This window comes from Budorcas taxicolor, chromosome 22, assembly GCF_023091745.1.
Source record: "Budorcas taxicolor isolate Tak-1 chromosome 22, Takin1.1, whole genome shotgun sequence".
Classification (NCBI taxonomy): Eukaryota; Metazoa; Chordata; class Mammalia; order Artiodactyla; family Bovidae; genus Budorcas; species Budorcas taxicolor.
Window position 1 is genome coordinate 49,444,635 of NC_068931.1, and position 24,655 is coordinate 49,469,289.

Here is a 24,655-nt window from a genome sequence, read left to right on the forward strand (position 1 = left end):
GAGTCAGGGGGATGTGGCAGAAAAAAAAAAAAAAGAGATTCTAAGCATGTGAACCATTTGATATGCCACTAGGCTCTGAGATGTACAAGAACCAGAGAGTGGCTTCTGGGAACTATGAAGTAGCTCCCAGTTGAGCATCAGCAAAGAACTGGGAACCTTGGTTCTACCATCACAGGGAACCAGTTCTGCCAACAACCTGGAACCTAGAAGCAGATTCTCCTTGGAGTCTCCTGAGAAGAGCCCAGCAGACCAGCAGCTTGATTTAGGCCTTGTGAAGAAACCTGGAGCAGAGACAACCGGTGAGTCAAGTCAGACTATCGACCTACAAAATTGTGAGATAATGCATTTGTGTTGTTTTGGGGAGTTAAGACTGTGGTGATTTATTATGGCAGTTAAAGGATGCTCACACAGACTTCCTGGAGCAGAGCCTCCTTATCAGCCCGTGAAGGTCTACTTTAACTTTTACCTGGAAGAAAAAAAAACCTCTCTTTCTTTTTTAACCTATTAGGGGCTTTCCTGGTGGTCTATGGGTAAGAATCCACCTGCCAATGCCCAGGTTTGATCCCTGGTCATGGAAGCAACTAAGATTCTACACATTGCAGAGCAACTAAGTCCATGTGCTACACTACTCAGTCCTGCTCTAGAGCCCGGGAGCCATAACTACTGAAACCTGCACGCCTGGAGCCTGTGCTCCACAGCAAGAGAGGCCACCGCAACAAGAAGCCCAGGCACCACAGTGAAGAGTAGCCCCACTCACTGCAACTACAGCAAGTCCACACACAGCAACGAAGACCCAGCACAGCCAAAAACAATAAATAAATAAATAAGTCTTAAAAAAGAAAAAACTACTAGGACTGTCAGTTTTCAGTTACTCATAGCTGAACCTAAATGTGATTGGTGTACTTGATGAAATCCTTTCAACATAGCACAGCATCATCATCAACTGCTATAAAGACTAAGAGGCTAAAGGAAAATACTATTTCAAGCTGTGAACACTTCCTATAGGAAATGATGACAGACAGTCTTCAATAAGGTTTATTTTCACTTTTTTTTTCTACCTGCAGGAGATATATCGTTACTTCAGACTTCATAACACTTGGTACATGATTCAATTTTAAGAAAATCTAAACAAAATGGCATAAGATTACACTGGTATCAGTGTCTGGATCAGTCAGGATTAGTAGCTATTTTGGACCATAAAGAAGGCTGAATGTCGAAGAATTGATGCTTTCCAACTGTGGTGCTGGAGAAGACTCGAGAGTCCCTTGGACAGTAAGGAGATCAAACCAGTCAATCCTACAAGAAATCAACGCTGAATATTCATTGGAAGGACTGACGCTGAAACTCTAGTACTTTAGGCCACCTGATGCAGAGCCAACTCCCTGGGAAAAGATCCTGATGCTGGGAAAGATTGAGGGCAGGAAGAGAAGGGGGTAACAGAGGATGAAATGGTTGGATGGGATCACTGACTTAATGGACATGACTTCGAGCAAACTCTAGGAGATGGTAAAGGACAGGGAAGCCTGGCGTGCTGCAGTCCATAGGCTCACGAAGAGTCAGACATGACTTAGCAACTGAACAACAACATGAAATACAATATACATGAGCAAAATAGATGCAAATGGTTTGGTAGAAAAGCAAAGCACAATTTTAACTAAGGACTATACATCACCATGAAAGAAAAAAAAAATACCTGTGGCTTGAAAAAAAAGCTTAAATCTTTTAATTATCACAAAATATTCTACTTCATAATTGCAATAAAAAACCAGACTACTATAAAACCCTCATACTATCCTTTTTTCTTCACAAAGAAGCAAAGACTTCTGCAAACAAAATCTATTTAAGCTAATTCAATCTAAACATGAACGGTCTGAATCTGGATATGAGGAAAACAGAATCTGTATAAAAGACTTGAAAATTTAATTTTTTTTTTTGGTGATGGAATGCTTTATTCACACTTCAGGTGTCACTCTTAGATAATCTAAAAATTAAAACCTTCTTTTTAAACCTATCAGAAAGAACTTATAGCTTTTCCTTTCTGTGAGGGTGGTGTGTGAAATATCCATTATGCATTGCTGGTGGATTCTTTACCAGCTGAGCCACAAGGGAAGCCCAAAAATACTGGAGTGGGTAGCCTATCCCTTCTCCAGGGATCTTCCCAACCCAGGAATCGAACTGGGGTCTTCTGCATTGCAGGCAGATTCTTTACCAAGTGAGCTTTACCAACTCCCAATACATTAATGGAAATATTTATATAAAGAGCCATTCTCAGTCATGTTATTTGTATTTCAAAAGCGCTTCAATGTTATCAAGCATAGCCCTCTTGAAGAGAATCAACATGCAGAAATTTTTTCATAAACGGTGCAACTCAGGGAGGAAAATAGGCAGGGATGAATTATAGAAGCTAATTATCAATAAATGGGAAATGAACATAAAGCTTTTTAAGAACAAGAATCTAGGGGGATGGAAAAGTATGAACTGGCTGCTCCAAAAGGCAACTATGTAGCCTCTGAGGTGGCAGGAGAACACAGCATGTAACCGAGCAGTCAGATTAGTCCAAAGGGGTCTCTTCTTGGCTCACATCATCTAGTAAGATGAACGTGCTCTCCCCAGAAAGACGCCTGAAGACTTTCCCTGCTACCTAATGACACAAAGACACACCTGAGATTCGGGAGTATAATGAGATTTATCTCCTTGAAGCGAACTCCCCTGCAGCTGCTCATTCTGGGTATCTTCATGCAAATTATCCATAAGGGCCTCCTGCTTGAGACCCCAGGGATCACTTTGGGGGAGAGCACCTAAAAGACGAGCTACGAACAAATATCTGTGAAGAGTTTTGAGGGTCGTTAATAATGAACAGTAACAGTCACTGAGAATCAAGTCTGCCATTTTATCCCCAAATTTGGAGAAGAGGTTGGCTAACATATAAATGTGCTAAACACTGTTCTAAAAGGTTTTCATACTGCTACTGATTTAATCTTCACAATAATGCTACAAAATAGGAATTATTATGACCCACATTTTATAGATGAGTAAACGTAGACATGGCAAGGCTAGGTAACTAGTCCAAGATCATACAGCGAACAGAGGAGGGTGCGGTTTTCACTCCAGTGTGCACTGTTCATCGTCAAACACGTCCCCCATGCACGCACAAGGATCTGCTTCCCAGAGCCATATGTGCAGGCATATGTGCAAACACCTTAAATGCCCAAATACACAGCATTATTAATTTTATTCGATAGACTCAGGGAATCTTTGAAGCCATCATATTATTGAACTGAACCTTCTCAACACAGAGGACACACAAACACACGATGTGGCTACTAAGTGATGCACGACAAAGGGATGATTCACTTCTCATGGGACATGGCATGCAATTTAAAACTGTGGGACATGGCATGCAATTTAAAACTTATCAATTATTTACTTCTGGAACTTTCCATTTACTATTTCAACCCACAGTTGACCACAGGTAACAGAAACCGAGAAAAGTGAAATCTCGGGTAAGGGGGAACTACTGTATATGTATGGGCCCATGCTTTACCTTTTCATGTAATATATCTTGGAAAGTCCTCTCTCAGTACCCTTACTATTATTCTTTAAAGTCTTTGTAGTTACATACAAATGTATACATACATATGTATCAGTGTACCATATTTACTGAAATGTCTCTACTGATGGATACCTGAGTTGTTTCTAACCTTTTTATTAAAAAATACTGCCAAAATAAAGTATACACTGTAATGCAGGTGTGACTACTGAGTCACAGGGTAATACATTTAGGATCTGTTCACATATGGCCACTGTTCTTCATAGGAGTTGTACCATTTTTACACTCTCACCAGAAAAGTTCAAGAATGTTTCCACATAACCATGCAAACAAGTTTTTCTAATCCGACAGGTGGAAATGGCATCTCAGTGAAATTGCATTTTTCTTATTAGAGTGATATTGGGCATTTAAAAATATATTTAAGGACTATTTGATACTCTTTTATGTAACTTTAAAACATTTTTAAACTGTGTGAATACATCGTCTTTAGGCAAATTTGTGTCTACCTTCAGAGCATCTACCGGCAGTTCTGGACCTGGCTTGTGTTCAATTACATGTTATTTTTTTCCCCTTTTCAGAAAATGTCAAGAAAGTGAATAGCAATGATTAGACTATGAAGACAGTAACCATGTCTGAGTTCCCCTTGGCTTCCCTGGTAGCTCAGCTGGTAAAGAATCTGCCTGCGATGCAGGAGACCTGGGTTTGATCCCTGGTTTAGGAAGATCCCCTGCAGGAGGGCATGGCAACCCACTCCAGTATTCTTGCCTGGAGAATCCCATAGAGAGGAGCCTGGTGGGCTACAGTCTATGGGGTCACAGGAGTTGGACACGACTGAGTGACTTTCGGTAGTTCCCCTCAGTCTAGCCCAGGGTCTGGTGCACCTCAGGTGTCCAATAAAATGTTCGCCAAAAAAAAAAAAGGTACAAAAGATCTTCTCTTTGGAAGTTGACAGCGCAATAGCACCACCAAGGGGAACCTGAGCTGAAGCATACCCCCCATCATGTTCTTCAGCAAAGGCTCAAAGCCACAGCAAACACACATTCAACCTGAGTCCATGTGATTGCTACACAAATGCCCCTCTAAACCATCTCTATGCTCTGCCTTCCATATTCAATGCTGCCCCTCAACCTCCCTCAAACAGGACTCCTGCAGCTGCCCGTCAGACGGAACATCTAGCCGGTCACACTGCCATAAGGTCACATAGCCCTAAGCTTTCTCAACCCAAAGATAAGAGCTAGCCATTGTCAATCACTGGGTGACCAGCAAGTGTAGCCCATGAGCAATTCCAGGACAGGAACCCCGCCCACCTTGGTGTAAGTAAAGACATCATTACTGGAAAGTGGGTGTTTCCTTCTGAACCAAAGAAACTGAACACAGGCAAAAGTCACAGACCTTCTGCGAAATGCAGATAGCATCTGAGCAGATTCGGCTTAATTTTCTCTTTGGAATCAAAATTTAGACATTTATCTTCAGCCTAGAATTTGAGGATGAAAGCAGTAGTTCATTTCTCCAGCTACCCTGGGTAACAATTTATTAGTCTTGTGGCAGCTAGCATCCAAAGACAGCCACAGATGAACCAAGCCTCCCAGGGTTTATGTCTTTGTGTGGTCCCCTATCTCTTGAATTTGTTCTGGTCCTTTGACCTGCTCAGGACTGATAAAATGTGCTGAAAGCGAGGTTCAGGGACAGCTGAGTTAGGCCATAAGAAACCTTAGTTTCTTTTCTTTTTTCTTAAACATTTATTTACTTCTTTGCCTGCGTCAGGTCTTAGCTGCTGCATGCAGGGTTTGTTGCAGTCCAGGGGCTCTCTAGCTGTGGCTCGCAGGCTCAGCAGTTGTGTTGCTTGGGCTTAGTTGCTCCATGGCACGTGGGATCTCAGTTTTCTGTCCAGAGATCGAACCCAGGTACCCTGTGTTTCAAGGAGGATTCTTAACCACTGAACCACCGGGGAAGTCTCAGAAACCGTTTCTGTCACTCTTGGGATGTTCATTTTTGGGAGCATCCTTCTTGGGAACTTGTGAAAAAACCAAGCTTGGTGGACCGGTCACATGAGAAAAATGAGGTGCTTCAGTCACCATCTCAACAGACCTCCCAGCTGACAGCTGGCATCACTTGCTGGCCAGGAGACTGGGTCACACTGGACACCCAGCCCAGCTGCTGTCTGAATGCAAGTCTGTGAAAAACCTGGAGTGAGACTTACTTGGTTAAGCAATCAATCCACAGCACTGGGGAAGAGGACTATACATCATGGTTTTAAGTTTTGGGGTGGTTTGTTACACAGCAATAGACAACCAGGACAAATTTATTTTATAGCTACACCCAGGCAAGATGGGCAATAAACTTAAAAGATAATTTAGTACAGTAACTGCCCCAATTTCTGACTTTTAAAGATAGAAACCACGTGCTCTAACAGGGAATAAACATGATTTATATATTCTATATATCCCCTTTCTCTTCCAAACTCTGATAACTCTGTTCTCAATAAATATTTATTAAATGGAAGCATGAATAATACAAACATAGCCAGGTATTGATTATATTGATGGAAGGAAGTAGGGGTATAATTAATTCAGAAACAGTAGATATTTTAAAAGTATATACAGTGACCCCTGTGATACAAACACACTCACATTCACTGTCTCCATCCCTCTCTCTACAAGGGCATTAAAACAGTGATTCCTAAGCTTATCTCAGGGCTCCTTTAGACCCTTGAAAAATTAGTGAGGACCCCAAAGAACTTTTTATATGTGGGATAAACATATAAACATTAACTATAGTAGAAGTGAAACAGAAAAATCTAAAACTCTTGTTAATTCATTTAAATATAATCATGAACACATTACATGTTAACATAAATAAAATAATGAGAAACAACTCCTTTCCAATCCAAAAGAAAATGCAATGAAGAGGAGCATTATTTTTGATTTCTGTAAGTCTTTACTCTCTGGCTTAACAGAAAACAGATACTCCTTCCTACTTCTGAAGTCAAACCTCCTGCTATATGTTTTTTTAATTGAAGTACACGCAAAAAAATGTAGCCTCAAAAGGGTATCAGCTTGGGAAAGGGAGCAGTATTTCAATGCCCTTTACAGAAAGGTGCAGACACTATTCTTTGATATTTGAAGAAAACAAGTGGTAGTTTCTTAAAGACAAGTTAAAAAGGTTGCATCAGACACCATATCAAAAAAACCTTTGAGTCTGTTGCATTCAGATCCATTAGTCTAAATTTTTTTGTACCTACATTTTTGTACTTTTAATGAATCTTTTCACTCACACATAATTTTGAAACTTCATGCATTGGTCATTTGAAAAATACCACTTCACTGAGTTACACAGATCTCCCAAATGTGTCGACACTGCATTATACAGTTTCCCCAAAGTCCCACGTTTATTAATACAATCTTCAATGTCATCACAAACATCTTTAATTATTGGGAAGCTGTCAAACTCGTGGTGCCAAAACGAGTTTTTTAAAATTCTATTTTTGCTTGTAAGTTCCAATTCTATCACTGGCAACCAACACCGGAGGTTGTCTTCTTGAAGTGACAGGCTCATTTTATTAATTTTCAAGAAAATGTCTGCCAAGTCTAAATAACCACAGATTGTCACTTGTTCTTTCATGGGAAAATGGTATCCTATTAAAAAAAAAAAAAGGCTGGTCCAGCTCACAACTCCATCACACACATAATCACTGTAGTTCAGTATGCAAGGATATGTTTTCATGTGAACTTCACTTTATCACATAGAATATTACAAAGAGTCAAGATTTATCACAACTAATCATTTTTACTGTTGTGGCTTTCTTTTTCACCTGCAAATGTGTGACTGTGGAAAATACAGTGATCCCTGGTACAGTCTGGTGCCACTGCCTTGATTTACACTAAGGCACCAGCGCTTTTGTAACACTGGTGCAAATGTCAGCACAGTGGAAACGGCATATAAAGAATGGTTTCGGTCCATGGCACCTCTGTGGTCTGCGAAGGAAACTGAAAACCTCCACACTGGTGTGATTCAAGAAAAAAGAGACTGTAGGAATTCTAGACAGTAGATATTCCACTCATTCATAACTGGAGAACTTGGGTTTAAAGTGTTGACATCTGTTTCTCCTTTTCAGTATTTATCAACGTCAGGTCTGCCATAAGGAGAAGAAATAACACTTCTAGGCTGGGGCCACTCAAGGATTCCGATTTCAGCTCTGTTACCCTCCGAGGCATCTGATCCTGAACATGCTTCCTCATCTCTCTCTCTGTTTCCTCGCCTATGAAACAGAAATTATGTACCACATACAGGGTTACGGCCACACTTGGAGAATCTCCAAATAACAATGACAAGCACTGTGTGTGACAAAGAGTAAGTCCTAAACGAAACAGGATTCTAAATGACTAAGCACCAAAAATATGGCCAATGTCCATATCTGAATGACAGTGGTAATAATGATTTTATTTTTCTCTCTACCACCTGTGGAGGAACCAAATCATAATAGATGTTCATTAAAAACTCATCCTTTAAAACAATGCAGTTTTACTAGGTAAACTGTCAGAAACTGCTTCAATACAAAGGAGGAAAAGGTTGCGACATAAACACAATAACGCCAGTCATGAATCAATATGTTTGTTGAATGGGAACCTAAAGATTCATTATAGTATTCTCTTTAAATACATTTTGAAGTTCCAAGCTAAAAAGGAAAAACCTGATCACTTATTTGAAAAGTTTTAAAAGAATACTTAAAACTTTGTCTACTGACTCTAGCTAACTTGATAATCTACAAATTCACAGGTTCAACATGTCCCTTTCTATATGAGTACATTTTCCACAACAACACACAGCACACGCTTTCCTTGCCACTTCCCAAGCCACTCCATCTGGGAAGCACTGATCTAATCTGCATCTTCAGTCACATCAAATTTTAAAGTCATATGAGTATTTCAATAATCTGACAAATATAGCAAAAATTGAAAAGTTTTCAGAATAGGAAAATAAAGTTGCTCTAAGGTCAGCTTGCCAGATAGCTTATGCGGTAATTGCTTTTATTTTAATACATATTAAAAAAATTTCATGAGCTTTCTCTAGGAATCAAGTTAGTTGAAGTTAAGTTTTGTGAGTTTTTCTGTAACTAGCTAAAAGGGAACCATATTTATATAAATGAAATTTTAACCTAGGAGAGCAAGTCAGTTGGAGAAAAGAACCACCTCTCTTATCATCAGTATAAAAGAAGGAAAACTTGAGTACTGCCTGACTGGGGAAGGCTGCAGTGGTAGTCGGATCAGCTGTCTGCTTTCTCCCTGCCACCCCATCATCAGCGTACTTCTTATGCTGCCCTGTGGTTATTAACCCACTGCCTTGGCCAGATTAGAAACTCTCTGAAAGCAGAGCACAAATATATGACGTGAATCTCCCACGACCAGCAATGTCTAACACAAAGCAGACGTAGAAAATATCTGATAAATGATTAAATGACCCTTAAATATCTACCCTTGTTTTAAAAAATCACAACCATGTCATAAAATACTCTGAAGAAAACATTATTAGAAGCAGTTACTCTAGTTTCTCAGAGGGTACATTTAGAATCCCAGTAATTTATTTGAGACTAAGTGACTCTAAATGGGAAATCTGTAATGATATGAAGGTCTCTGACTACCTTATATACAAAGGTCCCATGATTATGCTTAAGTAGTAAATAACGACAGGGTTATGTACACTCCTGAATTTCTAGGACTACTGAGTGCATGAAAGTTCATGAAGTGAATAATATACAAGTCTTCCTGGGCTTCAGTGTGGTCTTTATGTTTGACTAATGAAGGTAAGAAAACAGGCACTCCTGGTAGTTATGATGGAAAAATTTAACAGGAGTGTCATATTGGGTTCCTATAGTAGTTTATCTTAACTTGTGGGTCTCAAACCGAAAAAGCCCTTCAGATCCTCTTCAACCAGAATTCCTAAGAAGGTGTGAGTTTGGTTAATCAATCAACTTCTCTCCTACATGTTTAGGAAGGTGTTGTCTGTGTGCCATCCTTGGAAGAACTGAGCAAACTCTCACTCATCTCATTCTCCACAGGGCTGGACTCCCTCATGGAACCCCAACTGAGAAAAGCTGCTACAGTATTACAAAGAGTCTGAGATCCCCCTCATTCACCCTGGACTCTTCTCAGTTACTAAAAGTCAACGATTTTTAAAAAATACGTCAACAAGGGGAATCACATGCTTAGGAAGATCGAAAATAACTTACTCAGGACAGGATGTGATATTAAAATACCTTGTACACAAATTATTTGCATGCTTTTAGTTTAAAGCTTCATTTATAAGACGCACTTGACAATGGGAGGTAGTACAGTATTGGGTTGGAGGACAGATAAAGGCCCAGTATTCTCACTGTTCAGCAAGGTGGCCATAAACTACTTGTCTGAAACTTAGTTTCTTCACTATCAAATGAAAATAACAGTACATGTATCATCATACAACACAAATAACATGTATAGGGCCCAGTGTGTAGCATATGGCAGTTGCCAGCTGTACAAAAATAAATAAATAAAAACAAAAATAACAACAGTGGTCTATACGGCATGTTGTTTTCTCCTCATCTAGAGCCAAAGATTTTAACTATGTTCTTTAAATCCAATCAGTGTCAGAATTTCATCACTCATCCCAATACTTACTGAGCCACCATAAACAAGACATGGTGCTGTCTGTCCTCTAACAAGAAAGAATTTTTTCCTTCTGGTAATTCCTAGATGACTGCTATTGAAAAGACAATATATTCTAAGTGCTTTAGGCATAATAACCCATTTATTCCTCATGGCAGTCCTAGGAGGATATCCCCATTTTGTAAATGAGGAAATTGAGGCCCATTAAGTGAATGAACAAATGTTAAATGCTCAGAGTACTCATCGGGATTGGTGGTGGGAGTATTTACCTACCTCTGCAGTATCTGCCTTTTCCCAGCTATCCTCCCATCTGTCCTAAAACCACATTCTCCCTTCCCTTGTGGGTCCCTGGCTCAAGTATTATATATCCGATTCTCTGTGTATTTATATTGAACACATGAGTCATTTTAAATCTCTTTACCCTTCTGTTTACTCTCATTTCTCCTCTTAGAATAACCCTTGGTTTTCTCTGTCTTGGAAAATGCTTTTTAACTAAGTCCATGAAGCATGTGCAATTTATCAAGAAGGAGAAGGCTTCAGTAAGTCATTTTTATTTCTCTAACCTGACCTTAGCATTATCAGCATATCAGGTATCACAACTATGTATGTATGGGGAAGGAGGGGAATACGTGTGCATGAACATACACCTTTTCTCTCTTTTGTTCTGGGAGGAACACTAGGCAAGGAGCTGGGAAGCCTGACTGCTACATCCGCTTCTGCAGTAGCGTTCACTGACACTAGGCACATAATAAACCCAGGTGTCAATACGCCGCATGTAAAACGTGCAAACTTCTCTTAGATGTTCTTTAAAGGGCCTTCCAAATATAAAATTTCATGATTTGTGTTTAATACCAAAATATCTGGGTAATGTCAAAGCCACTCAGAAACAAGGTTTTAAGGGCTGCATTCATGGCACTGACTCCAGAGCTAAAGATTCATTATGACATGTGGGCAACCCAGAGGCTAGGGAGGCCAGTCAGTCCTTTAGTGTTTCTTAGACACAGAAAGCCAATGTGTTAGCAAGTGAGATATAAAAGCTACAACAGGATCAACTAAGCCACCTAATGACCTGATGACAGATTTTTCCAATTGGCAACAGAAAGGCATAACTAGGCACTAAGACTACAGGGGAAGAGTTCCCCACGGTTCTCTGATGTTTCTGCACATCTTGTAAGCAGAAGCATTAACAGCCTCGTGCTCTGGGTTTTCTTTTCATGGATTTTGTAGAGTGAACAGACACAGAAAGTAGAAATAATGACTCCCCTCAAAAACAGAGGGCAGTTTGCTGCTATCAAATATTTTAAAGGTGTCTCCATCCAAAGCAAAGTTTGGGCAGGTTTGCTTGAAGCCTATTATAAAAGATGGGGTTTCCTAAACTCTGATAGCTCAGTTGGTAAAGAATCCGCCTGCAACGCAGGAGACCCCAGTTGGATTTCTGGGTCAGGAAGATCCCCTGGAGAAGGGAAAGGCTACCCACTCCACTATTCTGGTCTGGAGAATTCCACGGACTGTATAGTCTATGTGGTTGCAAAGAGTCAGACACGACTGAGCACCTTTCACTTTCCTAAGCCCGGGGTTCTCTACTGTAATGCAAACCACTGCGTGTGCACATGTCACCAGACCCTGGTCACGCTGCTCTGTGAGCATGGGGAACCTCACGAGAAAATTAGGGTACTCTGGTTCACACTACTGGGAGCAATAAACTGTCCTTTGTCTCTGACTCCCCCATGAAATCTTGAATCTCTACCAGGACCCACAAAACTGTGCTGGCTCATTTGTTAACCTGAAGGTAGAGTAAGAATCTCAGATCCTTCACAGCAGTAGACAGGAATCGGGGCTAGATAATTCTAGGCTAAGAGAACAAAGTCTGAACTCTCCCATTCATTACCTCTGTAATGTGACTGCAACATTTTATAAAGTGCTATGCAAATTATTCTAACGTTTAACTTTCCATGTGACAATCTTGTCCACAAAGGTCAACTTTTACTTAAAAGAAACAAAAATTCAGATAAATGTATGAGATGCTTCTTTAAAAACTGACATTTTGAATGTGCAGCAGTCTAAACTGAAACTTAAACTTTCAGTTACAAACTTTCCACATGTCCCCTCAAATCTACCAAGATGCTATGCTGTATGATAGCAGGAATCTCTGAACAGTAAGAAATTTTCTATTGGAAACTTACAAGTTTTCAACTGGGAGCTGTCTAAATGCTCTCAATTTAACTTCTAAAGAAAGGGCTAAATTGAAAAGCAAACCATGTCACAGCTTTCCTTAAAAAAATGTAGCTACTTTCAAAGTACCACTGGCTGTAGGAAGTGCAGGAAGCCAGATTTTTAAGGCAAAACATTCCTCTCCTTCCTTTCTTGGCTGCTGCTTTGCCAAGAGCAAACAAGGATCAGCAAAGACCAAAGCAATGGAGAAACTGGAACTACTTTATGGCCCAGGCACTGGGCTAGAACAAGTTAATTCTGTCTTTTAAAAAATAAATCACATAAGTTTAAAAGAAACACACTGCAAAACCACTGCTCAGACCTCCTACCAATCCAAAATAAAATACTATTATTAAACCCCTTCATCTAAAAAACAAAACAAAAACTTCCTATATATATTCAATGAGGTCTTCACTGCCTACATTTCCCAAGTATTTCCCTCAATTTGATGATTCTTTGGGCAAGGAATCACAATCTAGGGATATTAACAGAGAACAAGAGATTTTTTGGTAGGAAAGCTATGTAGATTTATTTTTAGACTAAAATGACTTCAAAATGTTATTATAAAGTAGAGCTACAAAAGACTTTATAAGCCAATTATTAACTCTGAAAACACTACAACAAAGTAGGTATCATATATCATCTTAGAGATGGAAAACAGAAGTTAAACAACTTACCAAGATTTTAGAAACAAAGCTGAACTACTTGCTATTACTCTTAATATCAGATAATTCTTCCCTAAAGAAACAATTTCCTGACTACAATGAAATCAGATAATGATATGAGGCTGAAACTGAATTAAGTTTTAAAAAATAAAACCAGTATGACTATAACACTTAATTTCTAGATACAATGAATGGCATTAGTTTGAAATTAAAATGTAAACAAATACGAAACTAAAGAAGACCTTGGCAGTGGTACATATGTAGCAAAAGCTCAATACATACTTACTAAATTGCAAGTAAAATCTAACATCAAGGATTAGATGTAAGAAAAATATTAAACATTTCAGACTGAAGATACAGTTCTTGTCCTTTCCATGTTTATTTTCCAGGAACATATCCATATACTATGTATTGCAAGACCTGACACATCCATACCTTTCTCAATTATCCAGTTCAAGTAAGAAAGAGTGAAAGAAATAGAGAAAAGGAAGGGGGAGGATGGGGAAAAGAAAGACCCTCCAGTCTTTGCTACTGTAACTATAAGGACTTAGCTATATAAGGAAGCTGAAATGAGAGTTCGAGAGCAGCAAATGGAATAACCAAGGGCTTGTCCACCCTAGATTACAGAGAACCATCTGTTTCAGAACCCCCAGAGGGTTTGGATCGATGGTCCCATGGTAGGTGAGTTACTCTCATTAATAATGTTCTGCCAGTCTTTCCATGAAGTGCTGGGAAATGAGCATGGGATTTTAATCTGGACAAACTTGTGACAGCACTTATCAGCTGTGCAACACCAACACCCTAAATTATGTAACTCTCCAGACTTTCCCTAGTCCTAAATATAACAAAAGAGAGACAATTAAGGAGACACTACAGGTGACAGGTATGAATTCCCCATCAAATGGACATTACATTTTAAAATAAGACAGTATTCCTGAAACATCAAAATCAGGAGAAACAACCAGTGTTATTATATATTTGAATATTTTATGTTGTATAATATAAACACATCCCAACAACAAAAAGTCCATTTTGCTCCTTAACATTGTCTTGTATGTTTCCAGTTCAATGTATTAGCTGGTTTAGGGGAAAAAAAAAAAAAAAAAGAACTCCTGAAGACTTAATTGAGTGAGGACAAAAGTGAGGAAGCCTAAGATGGTAAGCTAATACTAGAAGGTATTTAAAAGCAAATTGTCCAACTTTCTTTGAGGCCATGAGCTATTCTAAAAGATCTAAATTTGTTGAAAACAGAGGAACTAACAACCCAGCATTAAATAAGCCAACCTGTGCTTTTTGTAGTCTTCAGAAAAAAGCTGAGTTATATATACATATATCATATATACAGAGCAAAACAAGCCACCTTACATAAACTACCAATCTGGGCTAGACAAAGAAAAGATGGAAAGCAGTGAACCTGGTTACAGTCTGAAGAGTATGTGTTTACTGCTAGTGGCTGTTAACAGTAAGAAAAGGCGGCATAAATTATGGATTGAAGAATTAAAAAATTTTTTAAATTACATGATCAGATTTTACCAAAAATATCCCAACAGCACTGTACTGTTCTAACCAAATGGTTTCAGTGACAATCTAATCTATGTTTTATATTATTTTATTCTCAGGAAATTTAAAAGACCATAAAATTTTCAGTAATAGGTTTTGTCATTAACTTCACAAGTTTTAAGAAGCAGCAAATATCTGCAAAGCGGGATGAATCAATTTAGATGAAGTCTCAAGAATGATGAGTGCCAGAACCAAGCTTTAAATTCAGGATGCCAGACCATCTTCTAAGAATCAGTCACTTGGTATTTATTAAAATCCTCTTGTGTGCCTACTGACAGCTACTCTCATAAAGTGATCCAAAGAAATTCAAGACATATCCTTTACCCCCAGTAATTACTACTCTGCTTAAGCAACAAGACTTACAACTTTGGGCCAGGTCAGTGAGTCAGTCACAAGGACCTACACTGGCCAGGTCAAGATTCTGAAGTTCTCTCTCCTCAACACTCTCCTCTGTGAGAATCCATATTTTCTAACATGTGACTTTTTCCTTTCCCTGGCCCCTTTCCTCTCCATTTCTACCTTAGAAGCTAGCTCCCAGACCAGAAACTGTGTGATCGCTAGACTGCTACAAGGAAATAAACAGAACCAGAGGGGTGGGTTTAAAGAAAAAAAAGGCCTAGAAGCTGTACTGGTGGTGGGGGTGGAGGGCACCTGACCACTGTAGGTTCAAGATAAAACAGAATGGAGGGTAAGGAAGCTGGTGGGAAAGAACCTACAGAGAGAAGAGGTGCCACCAGGAACTGCCTCAACTTCTTTCTGGTATCAGACCACAATTATCCAGACACAGGAGAGCAACTATGAGTAAGGACGGAACTATAATGATTCAGTAAGGACAGAGTGCTGAGTGTCAAGCAGCAATAGAAGACGAAGAGCAAAGGGCAGGGGACTTCCCTGCTGGTCCAGTGGCTAACAGTCCGCACTCCCAATGCAGGGGGCCTAGGTTCGATCCCTGGTCAGGGAACTAGATCCCACATGAAACAACCAAGAGTGCATCTGTCACAACTAAGACCCAGTGAAAGTCACTCGGTTGTGTCCAGCTCTGTGCAACCCCGTGGACTATACAGTCCATGAAATTCTCCAGGCCAGAATATTGGAGTGGGTAGCCTTTCCCTCCTCCCTTCTTCAGGGGATCTTCCCAACCCAGGGATCAAACCCACGTCTCCTGCATTGCAGGCTCTCTTCGCCAGCTGAGCCACCAGGAAAGCCCAGGGAAGACCCAGTGCTGCCAAATAAATATTTTTTTTAAAAAAGCAAAGGGCAGGGCTCAGATCATGTCACTCTAGGACAAGGTTGCCCAGCACTGCTGTTGGGGATAGATAGTTCTTTGCTGTCAAGTGTATTACAGTATATTTAGCAATATCCCTGGCCTCTACCCACTAGATGTCAGAAGCAACCTCCTCCCCAGTTGTGCCTAAAGAAAAAACAAAATAGCAAGAAAACAAAACAACAACAACAAAAACACCTTGACTCTCAACCTTGCCAGATGTGCCCTGAGGGCAAAACCTACCTGTGTCTGAGAGCCATGACTTATGAGGAGGTTGAATTTTTACCAGCTGGCAACAGGAAGCCATTTAAGGAGTTTAAGCATAGGAAGCAATACAGATTTGCTTTTCAAATGAATGGAACACTGCAAAGATCAACTGCAGAGGCACAGGGAGGGAAGCAAAAGGGCAAGGCCAACTAAAGACCTAGTTTTGGATGAAGATGATAAACACATGAACCAAGACAAGGTAAACCAGAAAAGAGGGCGTAAAGGCACGCTACAAAGATAGAGTGAAGAATGCCAGGGTCCAGTCAGATAGAGCATGTGACGAGAAGGAATAAACACTACAGAATTATTTGCAGGCTTCTGACTTGGTAATTTAATTTAGATGGCTGCAATGAGGGACATTATCTCGGATATGGAATTCAACAGGAAGAGCACGTTTAAAAATGAGTTTTGTTTTAAACATAATAAAAGTCTGACAAAAGTGTGGAACATTCAAGTAGCAAAGCTAGAAGAGTTAGGGTTAAGGTGACCAACACTCATGGTGAACACTACGCATCACTTTACAAATATTCATTGAGATAGCAACTATCGTCACCCCATTAAGTAACTTCTCCAAGATTCCACAGTTAGTCAGTTTTGAAGCTGAGGTCCCAAACTCAGAATCTGTGCTCTTAACTGCTACACTGTACTGCCTGCCTCAGGAAAAAAGAGAAAAGACCGGGATTATATATGTAGATCTGGATGGTCTTCAGTATAGGTAAAGTCACAGGCATAGATGTGAACTTCCAAGGAAAAGAAGCAAACAGAGAAGAACCTAATATGAAATTCTGGAGAAAAGTATGTGTGTGCTTAGTCATTCAGTTGTGTCCGACTCTTTGCAACCTCATGGACTGTAGCCCAACAGGCTGCACTGTCCATGCGGATTCTCCAGGTAAGAAAACTGGAGTTGGTTGTCATGTCCTCCTCCAGGAGATCTTCCCAACCCAGGGATCAAACCCAGATCTCCCACACTGCAAGTGGATTCTTTACCATCTGAGCCACTAGGGAAGCTCAAGAATACCGGTGCCTATCCTTTCTCCAGGGGATCTTCCCGACCCAAGAATTGAACTGGGGTCTCCTGCATTGCAGGGGGATTCTTTACCAGCTGAGCTGCTGCTGCTGCTAAGTCACGACCAGGGGCCAAAGCTGGAGGAGCCAGAGGAAGGAGCTGTGAGGAAGGAGGTGGTGGGATGAGAGAGGCAACAGGAAAGTCTTAAGGGCAAGAAGTACGTGATAATGTATTTGTAACTCACAACAATCTCTTGCATAAGATCTACTCTACATCAATATTTTAACTGAATTAATAACCCTACAGTTCCAAATAATGATCATATCAAATATCCATATTCACAGTACTTTCAAAAAATTTCACAGGTGAGCAATACCCATATCATGTATGTTTGCAGTTTTCCTAGAATACCAAAGATTTGTGGAACACACAGTGTCATTTAATATGAAACAACACCTTAGATATCATATGAAATCATTCCATATAAAACGGTGGAAACAGTGTCAGACTTTATTTTTTGGGGCTCCAAAATCACTGCAGATGGTGACTGCAGCCATGAAATTAAAAGACGTTTACTCCTTGGAAGGAAAGTTATGACCAACCTAGATAGCATATTCAAAAGCAGAGACGTTACTTTGCCGACTAAGGTCCGTCTAGTCAAGGCTATGGTTTTTCCTGTGGTCATGTATGGATGTGAGAGTTGGACTGTGAAGAAGGCTGAGCGCCAAAGAATTGATGCTTTTGAACTGTGGTGTTGGAGAAGACTCTTGAGAGTCCCTTGGACTGCAAGGAGATCCAACCAGTCCATTCTGAAGGAGATCAGCCCTGGGATTTCTTTGGAAGGAATGATGCTAAAGCTGAAACTCCAGTACTTTGGCCACTTCATGTGAAGAGTTGACTCATTGGAAAAGACTCTGATGCTGGGAGGGATTGGGGCCAGGAGGAGCAGGGGACGACCGAGGATGAGATGGCTGGATGGCATCACTGACTCGATGTACGTGAGTTTGGGTGAACTTCGGGAGTTGGTGATGGACAGGGAGGCCTGATGTGCTGCGATTCATTTGGTTGCAAAGAGTCAGACACAACTGAGCAACTAAACTGAAGACTTTTTAAAGCTTTATTCACATTTAACTTTCACAGTAATGAAACACGTTACTCTGTTTTGCATTTTGTTGATGAGCACATGAAATACTGACTCCTCTAAGCTTGCAAATGATGGATACAAAACTGTGCAGTCCCTTCCTAAAAAAGGATTTAACAAACGTAAATGTGAAAACTAATGACTTCTCACTTGAAGGGGCTGTTACAGCATCTGGTGAGTCTTGAGATGTGCTGCTGTAATAAATCTTCTGTGTATCTAAACAGTTTTGGGTTATGCATTCCTTATTATACTTTACGATTTTATACCCTAAACACAAACATTTAGTGGAGAATGAGTTTCCTCAAGATACAAAAAAAGCTTGCTCCCACTTCCAATTCAAGACAAGTATTCCCTAAGGAATTAAATCTTATTTCCAGGCCCAAACTCAAAGTACTTTCCAAACTTTAAGGCATGAACAAATCATTCTGGGATCTTGTAGAAATGGAAGGTTCTGATTCGGCAGATCTGAAGTGGGGCCAACATTATGCCTTTCTAAAGCTCCCTCCAACGCGATACAGATGCTCTGGTCTAGCTACTCCATCATGGCACCTGGACCAGAAGCGCGGACCACACTGGGGAACTGTGAGAACTGCACGGCCTTCAGTGTGACAAACAGCAGACCAACATCAGCTAACACTGATAACTCTAGACATTTAAAGTCTTTCTTTTCAGATCCATTTACAACTCACTCATTGACTTTTCTTTTTTTGTTGGTATAGAAAATGAGATCTTTTCTATTCCTTCTATTGTCCTGAACTGTGAATCTAATAGTTTATAAACTCCTCCACAGGAAGGACCCAGCTGGTTCTTCCAAGCTTCTCTCCTATAATCCCTGCACCAGTCCACAACATATCAAATGAATGAAGCAGTTATCTTCTAAATGTAAACCATGCTCTCTCACCTCTTGTTTTGGGTTGTTTGGTTGATGCTTTCCCCTATCAGGCCAGTCTCTAGAGCTGTCCCTCTCTATTTATTTGCCCACTTTTTTAATGAGATGTGACCTCACCATTCTCTAAACCAACCTCTAACCCTCACTGCAGAGATTTTTCTTTTCACTCTAATATTTACTACATTCTGCTGGAATTTATTATACGTTGTTTTTTTTGCCTAATCTTGGCTACTGAATTACAAACTATGTAAGGGCAGTAATTCTTATAACTAATTTTGATATGCTTGGCACTGCCTAACACAGTTGTGCACTAAATGCTAAAAAAAAAGCGTGCCAGTAAAATGAATTAAAGCACTACTCCTTAATGATAATAAACTTGATCTAAATATTCCCAAATCATGAATTTAATATTTCTTACTTCTCCAAATACCACTGGCTTTCTACTTTAGTCAGCACAGAAAGCTGAGTTCCAAAGTTGAGTCCAAAGTCAGTCAAATGGACAATCTCTCAAGTACAAACCAAAAAAATAAAATAAAATTCAAAATGATGTATTATTAAAGCAGTGAGTCAAAGAAAATTATCTTGTGCTAAATTCTGAAGACAAATAGACTAAGAACGTAAGTTAATTATGACTAAGTATTAAAAATGAGCCCAGGTCAATAACTGTCTCTAACCGAAGGATGGAAAGTGAGATCTGAGTTTAAAAGTGACATGGAGCTGTGATTATCACCAATGACTGGAACACCACTGATCATCAGGGCTGCACTGCCTCAAAACCACGCATTAAGAGAAAGGATCTAGTATCACTGAATGCACAACAGATGGTCTACTTGGGAGTTGCTAGGACAATACTGAGCATCCTGCCTGAACATGAGAAAGTACCCGTATTTGTAAAATCTTGCAGATGATATTCATTCATTGGCTTGTTAGTTTTCCTAACCTGAAAGATTGTCTTTGGCAAAGAACAGGGAAGGGACGGGAGTTTCTGGTAACGTTTTGACAAGCAGAATAATGGCTCCCTGAGAATGTCCACATCGCCTCTCCATGAACCTGTGAATATTTGACCTTACAAGGAAAGAGGGACTCGAGCTATGATTCAGCCAAGGGCCTTAAGGTGGGTAGATCATCCTGCATTATTCAGGTAGGGTCAAGGCATTCACAGGAGTCCTCAAAGTAGAAGAGGTCATTGGAGTGATGAGATGTGAGGAGGACTCAACAGCCTACTGTTGCTAGCTTTGAAAACACAGGAAGGGGCCATGAGCCAAGGAATGTGGGCAGCTTCGGGTAGCTGGAAAAGGCAAGGAAAGAGACTTTCCTCGAGGGCCTTCAGAAAAGGATACAGACCTCCTGATATCTTGATTTTAGCCTGGTGAGACCCCTGTTGAATGTCTAACCTATAGAATTGTATAGCAAATGTGTGTTTTTTTAAATTTATTTAATTGGAGGCCAATTACTTTACAATAGTGTAGTGATTTTTGCCATACAATGTGTGTTAAGCCACTAATTTGTGGTAATCCATTATGGCAGCAATGCATGCATGCATGCTTAGTCACTTCAGTCGTGTCCAACTCTTTGCAACTCCATGGACTGTAGCCCGCCAGGCTCCTCTGTCCATGGGATTTCCCAGGCAAGAATACTGGAATGGGTCACCATTTCCTTCTCCAGCAACAGGAAATAATAAAATGGTTAACTGCTATGAAAAAAATTCTCTAAAACAAGTAGATAACTCCTTTTTAAAAGGGCAGAGTGATGCTTAGCAAATACGTGAATCAAGATTTAGTTTGCATTACTAAGAAATAGACCTGCTCCTCTGCAAAAGGTTATCACACAAGCTTAAACCTAGATTTTTATAAAAAGGTTGAAAGAAAATACAACTGACTCTGATTAAAAAGTCTGTGTTAGAAAACAAAGCAAACAAAGCAGAAAAGGTATTTTTAACCAAACAAGAAGGTGATTAAAAATTAAGTAGAAAAATGTGATATTCCTCATAGATAGCATTTAAAAGGGACCACCATAGTATTCTTTTCAAAAAACCAAAACCAGCATCTCTTTCTTAGCTGTGTTTACCTGACGATCCTCTGGGCAGCATACTGATGGAGGGAACGAAACTGCGCAGACATATTCGCTAGAGCCGCCAGACAGTTTGTGTGAAGGTACTTGTCCTGCCAGAGAGCAGATGTTTGAACACACATCAGAGAGAAGTTTAAAACACACATCAGGTCTTCTAAACATTTTCAGCAAGGTTAACCAGAAGCAAGTGGAAAGTCAACTGTCACTAATTTCAGAAAATTCAGACCCACAATCCGTTTCCTTTAATTCCAAAACCCGTAAAGTGCAGAAAGTTTTTTCACCACTAATTTGGAAGCAACATCTGGCACAAAAGACGATGATGGTATTTATGGTCTTCATTAAGCCCACCCTGGAGAAGACTGAAATATTTCACTGCAGAAATATTAATGTCTAGTTACACTGTGTGGCTCCAGAACCTAACAATTACATATTCTGTACTGTAAGAACTATAATTATCTTTCTAAAATAAAAAAATTCTCCATTCTAAAACACACACGTGGCCCCAAGAGCTTCAGATAAAAGACTGTAGACATGTATCTACGTCAGCCGCCCAGAAGGGAGTAACTAAAAATGGTGCGGTAAACTTGACCATTTCCCTGAGCTATGAATTCTGTATACTACTTCTCTAGTGGCTGGAGGGGACATCTGCTCTAAGGTATACCAAATACAACCTAGTTGAAATTTCCCTTTCACTCTTTAAAGTGAAACTATTATCTTTTCTTCTATGCTTCTGTCCCATCTGACTTCATATTTCCTTGTGTCTGCATCTTCTTAAAGTTTGTTGTTGCCACTTCTTAAACTTAAGTCAGTTTTATCAGTTCGGCAAAGGCATACAATATCTTTTATCTAAAGGTGCTACACTGCTTATTTACTATTCATGTAAAATCTCTCTGATCATACAACCTATGAAATAGACATAGACACTAGAAACATTACCTTAGGATCATAATACAGAGAATATATGCTGATCTATACTTTTCTACCATATTCCATGAGAATGTTAGCACTCTTAAATATTGAGACTGCTTTAAACTATAGTCTTTATTGCACTGTATATACAAAGGTAGAAAAACAGCTACGGAATACTTACTCTTGTCCTTGTCATGTTGTACTGAATGGTTCTTATTACAACCAGTATCAGGAGACTTCCCAGTGAAATTTCAGTTAAAACCCGCTCTGAATACCAAGTAATATTTTTTAACATCTGTAATGGGGAAGAAAAGTTTAAGTAAGTATGATTGCTTTATGGAAGAAGGGATTATCCATGCCTACAATTTCTGATAAGCCATGGATTTGCTCTGAAGGTGAGTTACATAGTATGTAAAAATAAATCATGACAATTTCAGTTCAAGATAGCAAAACTGTGATGTATTTACTTCTTCTTCATTCTCAAATTAAAAGAAAAATAGACGACAATATCATTAGTAGACAAAAAGGAGCTGTATCTAAAAAGGTAGGTGCAGAAGACAAGACTGACAGCACAACCGTCAGAGGTCCCTCATTTGAAAGCAAAACATAAGAAAACCAAGGAGTGTCTTGAAAAGTAGAGTTGTCGCAACAACCACAGAAAATCTGCATCCCTGTGTCAAGGAGAGACCAACCATGTAAATTAGCCAAGGTTTTCAAGAAGAGATGGGCCCACGCTCTGCTCAGACTCTTCAGAGCAGGAGGCTCTGGGGCTTGCCTCCATGCCTCGGTAAGTGAGAACTGTCTAGCTTCAGTTGGTGTAGTTGCACAACCATGCAACACAGAGAGACAGACAGAAAAACTGCGCAACACCACAGCCAATTCTGGGCCACAGTGAAGGAGGCAAAACGCACAAAACCCAACAGGCGCCACTGGCACAGAACTCCCCTAACATCCTCTTCCACTGAGGTCACCCCCACTTCTTTTCTCCTTGACATGGAGCCAAGGTGCCACGTTCTTTCCATCTATTCCTGGAAAAGAACAAAACTTCTGGCTGATTCCTGCCCTCTCTCTGCAGTGGACTCTTACCATCCACATCTTCCGAAAGGAGGCACACCTCCACCTTTCAAAACAAGTGAGTCTGACTTTCTTTTACAACTATGAATGGACAACAAGAAGCTACAGAAAAAGCAGAGAAATTCAGTAATCTAAAAGATAAGCTGAATCCAATCAAGCCTCTGTTCTAGCTGCCAGTAAGTATGAAATACAGAGGACTGAAAAACATGATAAATAACACAATGATATAATCAGCCAAAGCCAAATGTATGAAATTCTACTAAATAAACAAGCCAGTTTCTATAAAAAATAAATGGTGTAGTAGGGAGAGAGAGGAAAACACTGTTGCAGATTAAGAGTTAAGAACTAAATGCATTAAGCAGGCTTTGGAAACTGATTCAAATCAACCAACTCAAGAAAGACATTTTAAAGAAAACTGAATATTAGTAGGCACAATAAAATATTGTCAATATTGTTGGATGTGATAATGGTGCTATATTTGTTTTTTTATGCTCACATTTATGGGCATGAAATATTTAAATATTTTCAAATGAAATTTTATATATATGATTTATAGGATTAAGAAATCTATTTTAACCAAAACAGAAAAGGCAGAGAGGGTGGAGTAGGTAGATGAAATAAGAACATAAGACTGTTGATGAATCACAGAAATTCATTGTACTATTTTTTCCAATTATGTTTACATTTATTGGGTTTATAATTAAAATTTTACTAAATAAAAAATAATATGAAAGCTAAATTATATGAAATAAGTATTATAAATAATATTGCATGAAATAAATAAAAATAAAGTGAAACTAAACAAGAAGAACAAACAGACCCCCAATGAAACAAAGATAATTTAAGAGACTGGGGAAACTTTTTAAAAATTCTAATCAGTATTTTTGATGAGATCTGACAGAATACTGTTAACCACAAAATAAGAACAGGCCACTATGAGAAATGAGAATCACAGAATGAAGAAAAGCCACTCAAGACTAAAAAGAGTGATGAATGAAACTTAAGAGAGAGAAAAGAATTAGCAGAACGGGCACTATGGAAAAGAGATTTGTGATCTGAAAGGCAAAACTCAGAAGTCCCCTCAGAAAACAGCAATAAAAGGCAAAAAGACAAAATATAAGAGAAACGTGGCGATCCAAAATATACTTATTAAGAGTTCTAGAAAGAAGAGACTGCAGTCTCTTGAATGACATGGGTTTGAACTGCATGGGTCCATTTATATGGAGTTATTTTTTTCAATAAGCATAACAGTCAGTCCTCCATATTAGGTGGTTGCATCCTCAGATACGGATACAGAGGGCTGACTATGGGACCTGAACATCTGCGGATCTGAACATCCACGGCAGGTCCTGGAACCAATCCCCACTGACACTAAGGAAGGACTGTAGAAGAAAAACAGAAAATTAGT

At 39.5% G+C, this 24,655-nt stretch overlaps 1 protein-coding gene across 1 annotated transcript in view; it reads right to left on the minus strand.

Annotated features, from left to right (window-relative positions):
• DYM (dymeclin) overlaps positions 1-24,655 on the minus strand; it is a 390,393-nt gene that overhangs the window by 204,040 nt on the left and 161,698 nt on the right. Inside the window, exons 12-13 of the mRNA XM_052660241.1 lie at positions 22,355-22,468; positions 21,262-21,356 (exon numbers count right to left, since the gene is read on the minus strand). Coding sequence (XP_052516201.1) covers positions 21,262-21,356; positions 22,355-22,468 — 209 coding nt within the window. The remainder of the gene's footprint in view (positions 1-21,261; positions 21,357-22,354; positions 22,469-24,655) is intronic.